This window comes from Rhineura floridana, chromosome 4 (genome assembly GCF_030035675.1).
Source record: "Rhineura floridana isolate rRhiFlo1 chromosome 4, rRhiFlo1.hap2, whole genome shotgun sequence".
Classification (NCBI taxonomy): Eukaryota; Metazoa; Chordata; class Lepidosauria; order Squamata; family Rhineuridae; genus Rhineura; species Rhineura floridana.
This window is the reverse complement of record NC_084483.1, coordinates 85,707,001-85,721,626: the sequence shown is the minus strand read 5'-3', so window position 1 is coordinate 85,721,626 and position 14,626 is coordinate 85,707,001. Positions and strand designations below refer to the sequence as shown.

The 14,626-nt window shown below is 41.0% G+C and overlaps 1 protein-coding gene across 5 annotated transcripts in view; it reads right to left on the bottom strand.

The window, feature by feature from the left end:
- LOC133383234 (uncharacterized) overlaps window positions 1–14,626 on the bottom strand; it is a 119,556-nt gene that overhangs the window by 35,358 nt on the left and 69,572 nt on the right. For all 5 annotated transcript variants that reach the window (XM_061623545.1, XM_061623548.1, XM_061623549.1 and 2 more), the window contains exons 26-32: window positions 14,477–14,526; window positions 13,333–13,509; window positions 11,613–11,730; window positions 10,293–10,458; window positions 6,028–6,166; window positions 4,281–4,434; window positions 1,338–1,433 (exon numbers count right to left, since the gene is read on the bottom strand). In XM_061623545.1, coding sequence (XP_061479529.1) covers window positions 1,338–1,433; window positions 4,281–4,434; window positions 6,028–6,166; window positions 10,293–10,458; window positions 11,613–11,730; window positions 13,333–13,509; window positions 14,477–14,526 — 900 coding nt within the window. The remainder of the gene's footprint in view (window positions 1–1,337; window positions 1,434–4,280; window positions 4,435–6,027; window positions 6,167–10,292; window positions 10,459–11,612; window positions 11,731–13,332; window positions 13,510–14,476; window positions 14,527–14,626) is intronic.

Here is a 14,626-nt window from a genome sequence, read left to right as displayed (position 1 = left end):
GCTGCATCAGACCAAAGGCCTATCTGTTCTCAGAATGCCTACTAGGTCCCAAATCCCTGAGAACCAGCTCTTGTAGGGAAACAGCAGTTGCCAATGTACCAGGGTATAAAATCAACCCTGCAATGTAGAACACTGCAACCACTCCTTATGTCCACCAGCTTGAGCCAGGAGACTGCCAAACCTTGAAATTCAGATGTCCCTGGGATTCTAAAGAAAGCAAGAGCTAAAAATCAGACTCTCTACTTCCTGGAATCCTAGGCTAACAGGTTACTCAGTAGCAATTAGCCACATTTGCCAAGGTGCTGGATTTAGTACTCAGTCTTAGCACGAAAGAACTCACACTTGTAAATATGAGGTAACTTTATTTAAAATAATTAATTAAAAATAGCAGCATAAAAAGAACTCGAGCATCTGTTAGAAATATAGTTACAAGAATATCTTTGGGAATTTTAAAACAAGATAAAACAAAAAGGGTAAATTGATCCTAACTCTAGTAACATACCGAGCATAGTACATACCAACCGAGCATTAGCCCCACCAGGAACACATTACCCAAGGTGGTACAAGGTGTCAGGAAGATTGTGGGGGGCCAACAAAGAAAGAGGTTAACTTTATAGGGAAAAGCATAGCAACTTAGATGAAGCCTACAACCCAATCAAAAAGAGATAACTTTCCATTACTTTTCCTCTGCCATAACATAATATACATCCCCACAGGCAACCAACCCAATTAGTAGGCACCAGCTTTGGCCTTGGAGCACGAATCTCTCCAGATAATGCAGGGAGATCATTCTCCAGCATGAGATCATTTATTTTCTAATGAGAACAGCAACAAGATCTTACCCACAAATCCTTAGTAAGAAACCATTTTCTCAGACCCCAAAAGCTGTTTTCTTGGCAGACACCTATGGGAAGCTCACAAATAGGGCAGGAGTGCAACAACATTCTCACCATTCCATTCATGTTCCCCAACAAGTGGTATTCAGAGACATACTGCCTCTGCAGCAGAGACCACACATAGCTATCATGGCTAGTAGCCATTGCTAGCCTTATCCTGCATGAGAGTCCTTAAGCATTCAACAGAAAGTAATGAGATTTTATTCAAGAGGCTAATTCTAGTATAGAAAAATTAACAGTGTTATAAATTTTTGACAATTTTACTAACAAGTCAAGGAAGTATTTGTTTGTTCAAGTTCAACAGCAATATGACAGATTTGTTTAACAAGCAATATAAAGCTATTAGATTTCTATAGTAACATGTATGTTGCTGGGTACACAGGAGGAAACTATATTGAATTTAACATGAATCTAATATGCATAAAAATAAGAGTAGCATACCTGCATATTAAAATTTATGGGATTTAGGTTGTTGATAATGACAGGAAATGGGCCAGTGTTTGCTAGGAATGTTCTCCAGGGAAACAACATCAGTGCCTAAAATGAAGAATTGCAAGTTCAAAATACAATGTTAAGCTACAAGCACATAGACGTTCTTTCTTGTACCTGACTGTCATTCTCTGCCTAGCAAAGACCTATGCGGAAATGCATTTAAGGATATTGTATTTCTAAGGATGGGTGATCCATGCGGAAGTTCTGGAGCAATGAAGGATAGGATCTAACCAAATCCTGAGCTCCTTAACCCTCCCTCACAGGCCATTTTGACTGGTGGGTGAGGGATCATGATGTCCGGTTACACAACTTAACACAAGTTGGATCCAGATTCTTTCCTTTCGTCCTTTACAAAGGAACATCCCTGCTTGGCTTGCTGTAATTACTAACCACCTTTTGGCAAATACAGCAAGCCATGCTTTGGGCAAAGATCAACTGATTTAGAAAATTTCCTATCAGGAACGCTGTAGTGCAGCCAATCCTAGGGGGGCTTGCTATAAGCATCAATCAGCTTATCAGCACTTACAGTAAACTCTCCTTGAGCAGGGACTTGGCTACACTACAGAATTCCCAACTGATTGGGGATTACAGCAAGCTCCACTTTGAATAGGGATTGACTGTGCTAAAACATTCCTAATTGGGCACTCCATAAGGGATCTCTATAGTGTAGTCAATCCCTGTGGGACATGCTGCTCACTGATCAGCTGTCTGCCACTGACAGCAAGCCTCCCTTGCTAAGGAACAATTGGGTGGGCATGCCCATAAGACTCCTGATCATTCCTTTGCAGCCATATCTTTACCTGCCCCACACCTGACATCACATATGAAGCCTGCCAGGCCTAATTCGCCTGCAGGCTGAAGGTTCCCCACTGCTATTCTAATTTATTTATTAAACTTATATCCTACCCTTCCTCCCAAAGTTGCTCGGAGTAACAAACAACAAATGAATAAAACAATAAAAACATCTTAAAGACAATTCCAATACAGATGCAGACTGGGGAAGAACTCTTTTTAATTAAAGAAATGCCCGCACACCAGTCTTATTTGTTTTTCAATATCAAAATGACAGTGGAAAAATATGTCAGTGACAATTAGTGTTGCTGCCAAGAACAGGCTAATATGAAAAGGAACTTAAAGTGAATTAAAAGCTGATATAAAGACTAGTCCGGAGAACAAGTACCAAGGCTACTCATTGTGTATGCCACCATTGTTCCCAATAAAAAGGACCTTCAGTTTCAGAGTGTGATGAGAGACCATCCTTTTTTCTAACTTTTGGAGCCACTACTCACTAAAACCAGATTTCTGAAGTTTGCTTTTACAAGTAGACAGAGAGGCTCTGGAAGGCAGTTAACTGGTAGTCAGCCTTTTACTACTGCTTGTTTTGTTGCTACTATGCCTCTGGGCTGATGTGTGCATTCAACAAAGTTCCATGGTAAGGATCTGACCTGGATTGTATCACTTCAGACTACAAATTAGTCCCTTTTTAATTTTATTTTTTTCTAAAATATCTTCCCGCATATAGAAAACTTTGTTGATGTATTTTATAGCTGTGTTTATTTCTCTTTGTAAGCCGCCTTGAGGACCTTTGGCCGAAAGGTGGGGTATAAATAAATTTAACATAACACATTAATGAAAAGTCTAGATCTTTTCCCCTGGTAAGACTGTTTTCTATATACAGGGGATTTATGACATAAAATAGCCTTCATAAAGTGAAGTGATACTGTCCTACAAAGGTGACCATGTGATTTTGCTGAACATGTAGCCTGTTCCTTACAGCAACAGCAATCACGTAGCTGGTTTTTAAACATCAAATGTTTTAAGCATTTTGCATTGTATTCAATGATGCTGTCCTATTGCCACAAGAACTTTTCCCTCTCCTCTCACTGTGCACCTACAAAATCTGCATTGGAGAATTGACATGAGGGGTGCACAGCAGGGGAAGTCCTATTACACACGTGAAAGTCCTTGCACTAAATGGGATAACATCACTGAATAAAACTCTAAATACCAGGGCAGGGGAGGTTTAACCCTTCCTAAAATCCCCCCACCCCACCAGCTAGCATTAGGATAAAACTTGCATTGACATAAATAAGAGGTTTTTCCTAATGTTATTTGCCATGTATGGGCAGGTTTTTTTTCCTGAGATTGCGACTGAAGAGAGAAGGCTAAAAGCTCCCTTCTCCATATGCTGTGATGCCAGTAACATACTCTCCCCACACACACTGTGTACCTGTTATTTAATTTTTAAAAACCCACAATATGATTGCTAATCATTAGATTAGCAAGGAGACACAAGAAACCAATTCATCTGAGGCCCAAAGGTACATCAGTGACCCACTTCTGGCAGCCAATATTGCTCTAAGGCCACAGCAGCTGCAACCAGTGCAGAAACTGCAGCTTTCCATGCTATCCACACTGTGGCAATGGCAGTTAAACCACAATTTATGCTCTGAGCAAAACAGCTGGGCCATCTGCCCACCACAAGCAGGAACTGCCCTGGAGAGGAGACCACTGGCTGCCATAAGGGGAGTGAGCAAGCAAGTAGAAGTTTCAGCCAGAAGTGTTTTGGGCTTGAAGCCTTCTCCCAAGAAATGCAAGAGACTCAAAAGGCTCAAGAGGCTCAAATTCCACTGACTTCTACTTTCACTGCCGTTCTTATCACTGGCAAAAAGAGGAATAAAAATGGTTGTGATGGTACCTTTTAAACTATGAGAAAGTACCCCAAAGAAAAATGTTGGTTGCCTACAAAGAGACAACCCACACTTTACAACGAAGAGGCACATGCATGTACTTATCATTTGTGTGCTCTCTCCTGATTGTACAGCTCAGAGTGGTATAAGCGAGAAGGAAACAGCTAAGGAAAAGGAATCTTTAGAAGACTATTTTACTTACTCTGTGGCCATGTGGGTCGAGTGGCTGTGGAAGCCGGAGCTGGGAAGCGAAAGCACTTCCAAACATTGCGTTACTTATGGGAGGCAACCCATGGTAAATGTGGTCCGTAATGCTCTGATAGGCAGAAACATTCCCAGATGACAAAAATGATTCTCTGAAGGGTTACCAAGGAGAAGGAGGAAAAAACCCTTTTTAAAAGGTATATCATGACATATTATTTATTCTGCTTTTCAAACTGCTCCATAAATACATCATTTAAAAAACAGAATCTTGATGCACTTTGCCTGAATGACACAGGATTTGCACTTTAGTAAGAAATTTTAGGCCAGTTTAACTGTTGTGCTTTTCTTCATCAAATCCTAGAAATCGTGGTTAGATTAGGATGCTAAGAATTCTCTGCTTACTTGAGACCCATTCCTCATAAAATCACACTTCCCATTATTCCCACAGAAAGAGAATGACCTGTTGAAGCCTACTGTACAGATACTCCCCTGGACAATATCCATAATATGGCATTTCTGACAGCATGGCTAGAACTCTCCAAACCCATTGCACCATTGCCTATTCTCTCACATAGTTCACTCTGTTTCTGCCTCATCTGCAACTTACACATCTTACCACAGGGAAGATGTGCAAGTTCTCCCTTCTCATATTATAGCCTTCAATGACCTGGTGCTCTCCAGACATTTTGGACTACAACTCCCACTAGCTCCAGCCAGCATGGGCACTGGGCACTGTAGTCCAAAACACCTGGGGGCCACTAGGTTGGTGAAGGCTGCCATATCATTTTAAAAATTGTTATTAACTAATGTGCAGATTAAATAATCTGAAAGGGATATGAATGGCCAACCATTTTAAATCCATATTTTACAGCATAATGTTCCACAAAAATGTAGAAATGCAACACTTTTTGCAACATACCAAAATGAACAAAGAAAACATGAATTCCATTTTAATATATTTTATTATTTACCTTCTTTAGACCCATCTTGTTTAATCACTGTTAAAAAGCCGGATCTTAAAAGATGCACAAACGCTCCCATGATCAGATGTTTTTAGGGTAGCTTTTGTACAGAATACCGAAACCTGCTGTTTATAGAATTCATTTTTTAAAAAAAATCCAATAAAGGCAAAACAACAGGTGTAAGCATGCAGGTGGCTCTGCTATTATAAGATTTAAAATCCTGGCTGAAACTTCTACACACACAGTCATGTGCAACTTTCCCCAGCTATTTTTTTTTAAAAAACTAAAAGCAGCCTCAAAAGTCTGCAAGTTTAAATGAAGAAATGACAGAAGGAAATGGCTGTTTAACCCTTTCACCTGACCATTTTTGCCCTTAAAACTGCCCCCCTGCTGCTTTTTAGCCAGCACGAGAAAAGGTATCTGTACCTGTATCTTTTCTCAAAGAAGTGGAAAAACACCAGGGGGCTACTTTTGAGGGGGGAAATGGCCAGAGAAAAAAGGGTTAAGTAACTCCTGTGCACCCCACTCCTTTCTCTGTTTAAATTCACAGCTTCCTGTGGCTGTTTTTAGTTTTTAAAAAAGTCAGGACAAAGTTATATACAACTTCCAAGTTCTCTACTTTCAACCCTTAAAGAAAGCACCTGTGAGATTCTTTCCTTTCATGTTTTCCCCAGCTTGTATCAACATCCTTATTTTTGAATTATTCTAAACCTCAACCAACATTTAAATAAATTTATCTGTTATTAGCTAGGATCTGAACGGATGAGCACCGTAATCTCTTACCGCATAGAATGTCTAACAGCTGCCTCAAACTGCAGAAACATAACATCTCTATGCATGCTCAGCATCTGGGCCACTTTATTTGGATCTGAGGGATTATGAAGACTGTCTATTTTTTTCTGTAGTTCTTGGAGCTCAATTTCTAGAATCCGAACAAGAACAATAAATAAAACATGCTGGAATTTATTGGCCTTATTTATTTCGCTGTCATATCCACTTCATTTCAGTGCAATGATCTTGAAGCCTATGAGAGGCAAGCAGGGTCAAACGTATTTGCCCAATATGATTCAATGACACCCTTGGGCCAATAAGAGCTCAGCCCATACAATTCTAAGGATGACCATAAATCTACTCAGGCAAATCAGCACTGCCCTGTGTGCATCTCATGAGACACTGCAGAAGCGTTTTATGTCACTATAGCCAAGATAGGATCAGGATACACACATGATCTTTTTTCACCATTGCAGAGTAAGGTGCCTAGTTCTCCACAGAAACATTACCTTGCATCCTGAAAGCACCACACAGATTCCACAATCAATATCTGCAGAGTATGTCCCACTCCAGTGCAAACATGCACAAAGATTCCATTAATTGATTGATTGATTGATTGCACTTGTATACCGCCCCACAGCCAAAGTTCTCTGGGGGGTTTACAGCAATCAAAAACATCAAAACAAATATACAATTTAAAACACATATTTTAAAAACAATTTAAAACACAATTTTATAATTTAAAACAATATAAAAACAATTTAAAACACATGCTAAAATGCCTGGGAGAAGAGGAAAGTCTTGACCTGGCACCAAAAAGATAACAGTGTTGGCGCCAGGCGCACCTCGTCAGACAGATCATTCCATAATTTGGGGGCCACCACTGAGAAGGCCCTCTCCCTTGTTGCCACCCTCCGAGCTTCCCTTGGAGTAGGCACCCGGAGAAGGGCCTTTGATCTTGACCGTAGTGTATGGGTGGGTTCGTATCGGGAGAGGCATTCCATCAGGTATTGTGGTCCCAAGCTGTGTAAGGCTTTATAGGTCAAAACCAGCACCTTGAATTGAGCTCGGAAACATACAGGCAGCCAATGCAAGCGGGCCAGAATCAGTTTTATAGGTTCGGGCTGTCTGGTCCCTGTTACCAATCTGGCCGCTGCATTTTGCACAAGCTGCAGTTTCCAAATCGTCTTCAAAGGCAGCCCCACGTAGAGTGTATTGCAGTAATCTAATTTGGAGGTTACCAGAGCATGGACAACTGAAGCCAGGTTATCCCTGTCCAGATAGGGACGTAGTTGGGCCACCAACCGAAGTTGGTAGAAGGCACTCCGTGCCACCAAGGCTACCTGAGGCTCAAGTGACAGAGATGGTTCTAGGAGAACCCCCAAGCTATGAACCTGCTCCTTCAGGGGGAGTGCAACCCCATCCAGAAGAGGTTGGACATCCACCATCTGGTCAGAAGAACCACCCACTAGCAGCATCTCAGTCTTGTCTGGATTGAGCCTCAGTTTATTAGCCCTCATCCAGTCCATTGTCGCAGCCAGGCATTGGTTCAGCACAATGAAAGCCTCACCTGAAGAAGATGAAAAGGAGAAATAGAGCTGCGTGTCATCAGCATACTGATGGCAACACACTCCAAAGCTCCGGATGACCACACCCAACGGTTTCATGTAGATGTTGAACAGCATGGGGGACAGAACTGACCCCTGCGGAACCCCATACTGGAGAGTCCAGGGTGCCAAGCAATGTTCCCCAAGCACCACCTTCTGGAGGCGACCTGCCAAGTAGGAGCGGAACCACCGCAATGCAGTACCTCCCACTCCCAACTCAGCTAGTCTCCCCAGAAGGATACTATGGTCGATGGTATCAAAAGCCGCTGAGAGATCAAGGAGAATCAACAGAGTCACACTCCCCCTGTCTCTCTCCCAACAGAGGTCATCATACAGGGCGGCCAAGGCTGTTTCCGTGCCAAAACCAGGCCTGAAGCCCTACTGAAATGGATCCAGATAATCAGTCTCATTCAAGAGTGTCTGGAGCTGGCCTGCAACCACTCGTTCCAGGACCTTGCCCAGGAATGGAACATTTGCTACCGGCCTATCGTTATTAGGATTTTCTGGGTCCAGGGATGGTCTGTTCAGGAGTAGTCTCACTACTGCCTCTTTCATTTGAGTCTGAAAGCGTATACATACTGCATACACACCCACAAACAGGCATGGATACAGAGGCACACACAGATTTCCCATCAGGCACAACCTAACAACCAATAAAATCCCATTTTAGAGAAAATTGAGACAAAACCCACCTTATTCTCAGCTACCAGCAAACCAGCTCATATAACCATTTTAGCCAACAAGTATAACTTGATCAATATACAATAATAAATTGTGATCAAATGGTTTACAACAGGGGTCCCAACATGCTGCCCTCCGGATGATGCTAGACTACAACTTTCATCAATTCCAGTCAGCATGGCCAATGATTGGATTTGGAGTCCAGTAAAATATGGAGGGCACCACATTGGTTACCCCTGGATTAAATTCTTAACAAAATACAAAGCTCATTGGTAAATGAGAAGGAAATGATTTTGCTAGAACTTTATACTTACTCACTTTCACCACCAACAAAACAATCCCTGCCTTTTAATCCAAGTACAAATTCCTTTGGAGATATTCAAGTAGCTCTGTGAGGAGTAAACTACAGTCCCCAGGATTCTTTGGGGAAAGCCATGCACTTTCACTGCATAGTGCATACACAGCCAAAGTTGTAAACTATAATGTAACTTACTGATAAACTTGCTGCATCTTTGCTTATCCGTAACGGGCCATAGAGAGTTCTGATCAGAGAAATGGGTCTTTAGAGAGCATGCATTTCTTGCACTTAACCCATCATTTTGCAGCTCAATCCTTTGTTACCCAGTCTACTCAAAAGGCTGTTATTTCTTAGCCCAGCTAGAATGTTAAATGCTTCAAGCACTAGCTGCTGCTTCTTTACTACAGCCTGAATGAGGGATACAGTTATTAACAATTAAGGAAGATTTTGGCCATCAACAGGATGCACATTACAATGCTCCATATTTTAAGGCCACAATCTTATCCACACTTACCTAGGAGTAACACTCATTGCACTTATTTATTAATGAAAGAGACATACTGTCTCACTAATTAGGATACATATTTTCAAGTAAACTTGAGTCCTGGAGCCTTGCAGCCGGCGGGCACTCCCACCCCCTGGAGGAAGGAGAGGCAAGAGAAATGGTGGCAAACTGCACCAGGGGAGTGATAACCTTTTACCTGCTTGTCGCCATCCTCCATGGTCAAGATAATTTCAGTTTTCTGACACTTTCATAGAGCGGGGAAGGCGACTTACATGCTTCCCTTGGTGAATTCTGACTTTTATACTGGGTTTATGGATATTGGTTATGTATTTTGCTTTGTAAATTAATTTCATATTTTTTTATTGTACCTTGTGTATTCTATTGTAAACCGCTTTGAGATCTTTTAGATAGTAAGCGGTCTATAAATGGAAATAATAATAATAAACCGGTGAACTGCATTGCTAAATCCTTCTTTCCCTTCACTATTTCAATTCGGGAGTTTTGGTTCTAAAACAAATTCATGCTTTATGTATCAGAGTTAATCTGATATGAAAGAGAACAATTCTGGTTTATGAGCTTAATAAATAAAGGTAAATATCATCACTTTTCAGAGCATGTGTTTATGGTCTAAATATGGGCACAGAAAACCTTTGCCTGCCCATCTTTTATTTCCGTGCATTCCATCTTTGAATTCCATGCATTGAAGAAGTGAGAAGTGAAGAAGTGAGAAGCATGGAATGCTATTTAGAAAGTCTAACAATCCTTCTTAAGCTGTTTTACTTCTGAAGTCAGGAGTATGTCTCACTGAAGTCAGATGGCAGTCTTAGAGAACAGCCAAGACCAAGGAACAATCAAGTAAGAATATTTACCAGGAAAAAAATATAGATGGCTCAAATGAACTCTATCAAATGTGAGAAAGTGTAACCCCCTCACCCCTGAAACCATCAACAAAACCCCCAACGTGACTGGATCACCAGACAATATGGTTTAAGGAAATATTTCCAAAACTAGCAACTTTTAAAATGTGAATGTGTTCATGTCTGTTAACACTTAAAAACCCAGATGTTGAACATAAACATGTGTTTTCTGATTTAAGGACACCACCACCACATTCCTTTGAACAATGCATCTAAAATCTGACATTACAACCATTCTCGGTTCCAGAAACAGAGCATTTGCTACTAACCGATCCATTCAGTCCCTCCCCATTCTGCAGTGAGATGGTCAGGAGGGCACAGATAATCAAAGCAGCCCGGTGCATTTCCTAGCTGAGCAAAACTGAAAATGTAGGAAATAATGTCGTGAAAAGCTGCTACAATTTGCAGGGTCTGCCTCAGGGCTCTGTAGCCAGTCTGTGGGAAAGGGGGGGGGAAACAAAGGGAGAAAAATCTTTCAGAAATCAAGCACAAATCAAGCAGGTGTTTAGCAATCACAAACTTGAAAAGCAGTAGCTATTTGCAAACTGATAGGCCAAGGGTGCTTCCTGGCAAGGGTGTTAATTGTGGGATCAGTGCTCCTCATGCATGCATGTTTTTTCCAGCATCACACATCATTGACATCAAAACACCAGCCTGTCCCCACCCCCCTTCATCTAACCTGCATTTTCTATTTCTGAGGAAAATCCAGTAAGTAAAAAAATAAATAAATCTGCTCTGGTCATACATGGTGCTTCTGCTCAGTTGTAGGCAACTTTCCACTCCTGCTGCAGCCTCCTGAGACCCAGTCCATGCTCTTGGCTCATCTCACTTTAGCCATTTTAGAAACTATAGGCTGCTTCCAGAGAAAACGAGTGTAATGGGCTGCTGTAGTGTAGTAGCAGTCTCCCATAAAGCTTCTTCTGAAGGTTGGAGGACCCTGCTGAATAGGGCAGGCTGTGATGCATGGAGCTGGGGGAAAGGGAAGAAGCTACTTCGGTGAATGGAGTTCCCATTGATGAAAATTGCCTCCATCCAGGAGGAGAGGGGGGGGTTCTCACTGTGCTAGCGGTAACCCCTGTCCTGATGGTAGGAATGAAAAGATCTGTCAGTTTCAGTTCTCTCAGTTTCTCATTTATCCAATCTTAAATTCAGCTCCCCACATTTCCGCAATTTGTGAATTTTGTTTTGAAAAGTCCTCATGAAAGTTCTTCAGCATTTTAGAGTGAATTTCTCCTAACACACACATTTTTGTATTCAGTTTTCACTAATACGCAAATTTTTGCAAGCAATTTCTCCTAATCTAATACATTTTTGTATGTTATTTTCACCCAGATATTCATTTTTATGCACACTTTCCCCCAATACATGCACTTTTGTAAACACTGCTTGGTTGAAGAGCTGCATTGCAAAATTCACATAAGTGGGAATGTCTGACAGGAGCCTGACTTAGCATTATGTTGGACACAACCCTGTATCTGTTTCCTTTCTTGTGGCAAGTGCATTTTCACTGCATGCATCAACGAGACCAGTCTCAGGCTAATCTGTGCAGTTTGACTAATGAGTTTTCTTCAAGACTGTAGTGTACTAACCTTCTCTGGTAGCATTTTAAACACAAATAGGACTTCAGAAGGGTAAGGGATGAACCACAGATTCAAGAAGGATCGTCCATCTGTGGACAGCAAACCACGAGGTCGTAGCTGGAATGACCTGAGTTGTTATGGGAAGAAGGTGAATTAATTGTACAATTATACCACCAAGTTCTGTGGCACCCAAAGGCCAGACAACTGGTATTCCCGCACGACAGATACCTAGTAATTTCTCATTTGCTGCATACAGTACATTCCGATATAAAAGCAAGAAATTTAATTCATAGAATAGCATTGTGTGCCTTTCCACAGAAACGTCCTCAAGGCAGCCCACAACATAATAGCAGCAAAAATAGGCTCAGAACTTTGAAGGCTCAGGAGGTAAGTGACTGAATGGGAGACTGCTGAAGGCCCTATAAGGTGCTCTGAACTTTCCAAAGGAAAGTATAACAACCACCAAGAGCAGCATTCAACTAACCTGTCCCATCCGCACGAGGATTAGTGTTAATGCAATGGAACTTCCCCTCTCTCCTCCACCATGGGTGCTCCACACCCTCCCCAAATCTGTTCTAGAGAGTTGAGGTAACCCCTACAACAGATTGAGGGGGTGCACAGGAGGAGGAGAGGGGGTAAATTCTGTTGAGCATGCAGAAATCCTTGCTCTGACAGAGCTACTTAGCATTAGGTTGACTACAGCCCACACAAACCAAATTACAGCAGTTTCCCAAGTTACCTGCCTCTTCCTCTCCTCTACCTCTAACACAGGAGTATGTTAGGGGTTTGTTAGGCTTCTAAATGTTCAACCCATTTTGAGAATGGAGCTAATGGATTTATTCACCTATACTTTTCCATGCAATTCTCCCTCTCTATATAAACACAAGCAGCACTCATCATCATGTCCAACATCATGCAAACAGGTGCAGTGACCAGAGTACTGAACTGGGACTACAGAGACCAGGGTTCAAATCTTCACTCAGCCCTGAAGCTCACTGGGTGACCTTGGGCCAGTCACTGTCTCTTAGTCTAACCTACCCCACAGGGTTGTTGTGAAGATAAAACAGGGACAGCGAGAACAATGTACGCTATCTTGAGCTCCTTGGAGGAAAAGTGGGATATAAATGTAATAACAAACAAAACACATTTGAACAAGGCAAAATGTACAATGGCAGCAACTGGAAGGTCAAGAGAATACACCAAGACAACCTAGCTCAGCAACCAAATCAGTGCTCCTTCAGTGATGGAGTATAAGGTTAATTCCTTACCAGATTTATTCTACTAGAATTTTCATACAAAGGTCTAAAATTAATAAATCCACAATTGCTCATTGGATAATCAAAATGCAATGTACTGTATTAACTTTTAAGAGGAAATTTTGCTATATCTCTCTGTATAATACAGTGCAGATACTCAGTTGGCCTCCGCATAACTTCTATACAATGATCAAGGAAGATGTACATGCTCTTAAGAGTACATTGTATTTTGATTATCAGTTGACTAATTAGGAATATCTAGCCTACATTACAGGGGTGTTGTGAGGATAAAGTACTGGGGGGGAAACCATGTACACTGCCTTGAGCTCCTTGGAAGAAAGGCAGGACATAAACAAAATAATACCATCAAATAAACTGTTTTCTAGTAGCAGTAATCCCATTCTCCCCAATTTGCAAAACTGCATGATATGAAACCGTGTAAACAAAAAAACCTACTTATTGCATTTACAAACCTGGGATCATCTTCAAGCTTTTCTTTTAATTCTTGTTTTCCTTTCTTCTCTTGTGGCAACCCTATAATGAAGTGTTTATCTCTCACACTGGGGAAATCGTCTAGCATAGCTTTTAAACTGTTGTAATATGCAATGATCTGACTTCGAAGAGAGTATTGTGATATACGATGATTCATCCTAAAATTATATCAAAGTTTAGTGGTTAACAAAACACGGCATTACTAGTATCTGAAAGAGTCAAGTCTCCCCTGTTTTATCATTTTCTTTCACTGAAATGTAAGTAACAATCCAGATTATAAATATTAGCAAAGAAGAAGCCTCATTATTTCTCAGTGCTACCGTGAGTGGATAAGATGTATTATGTAAAATATTTTGCCTTTTCAACATTACTGAAAAATAATGGTAGCACTCATTTGAATTAGACAATTCTCAACATTTGTTCCATTTTATACATACAAAGCAGTTACGTGATTTTTTACATTCAGATGACAAGAAAGAGAGGTTGCACTGAATGTTTAGACTGTTGAATTCAGCATCCAATCCACCTACAAGTTTATTGCGTTCCTTTGAGCAATTAACATAGGATTTATGTAGGATTCAAGGGCATGATTCGTTACCAGGGAAATTACTGGATCCAAAAGTGACATCCCGAGTGAAAAGATTTTTGTTTTTGAGGAATCTAGGCTTACTAGGTTGTTCCCCCTACCCTGTATTCAGGATTCTCAGGGTCTGCTTTATCTATCTTGATAACCTCTACTCACCTCTTTCTCACTCCCCATCTCTCCCCTCCCCTCCCCAGGATGTAAGGGGCTATGTCTAACAACTCCTATGACACTTCACTCTCAGATTATTACTTTATTTTTGTATATGCAGCTTAGATGCAGATACTACCTACAGCATTCCAAGGTGGCATCAAAGGGTGCCATTTATTTTTACTTCTCCTCAATTGCCCCAGTTGTTGAAATAATTTTAGTTTTATTTATGCTAGTTGCGTTCTGATATGTTACATTTGGCAGGGTGTTTGGTTTTTTACTTGTAGACTTGGATATATTCCCTTATTATCTACTATTTTCCAGTTTATCTGGGGACAGACTGTTTGGCTATGTCTCCCCATTACTCCACTGTATTTATTTCATGTACTTACTTATGGCAGTATTCAACAATAACTTCTCTTTTGACTTTTTCAACTTCATCCTACAATAAATGATGCCATTTGCTCTTTACAGAAAGTTCCCACAATTTTACATAATTATGCAGATATATTATCTTACAAAGACACACTTCACTGGAAATG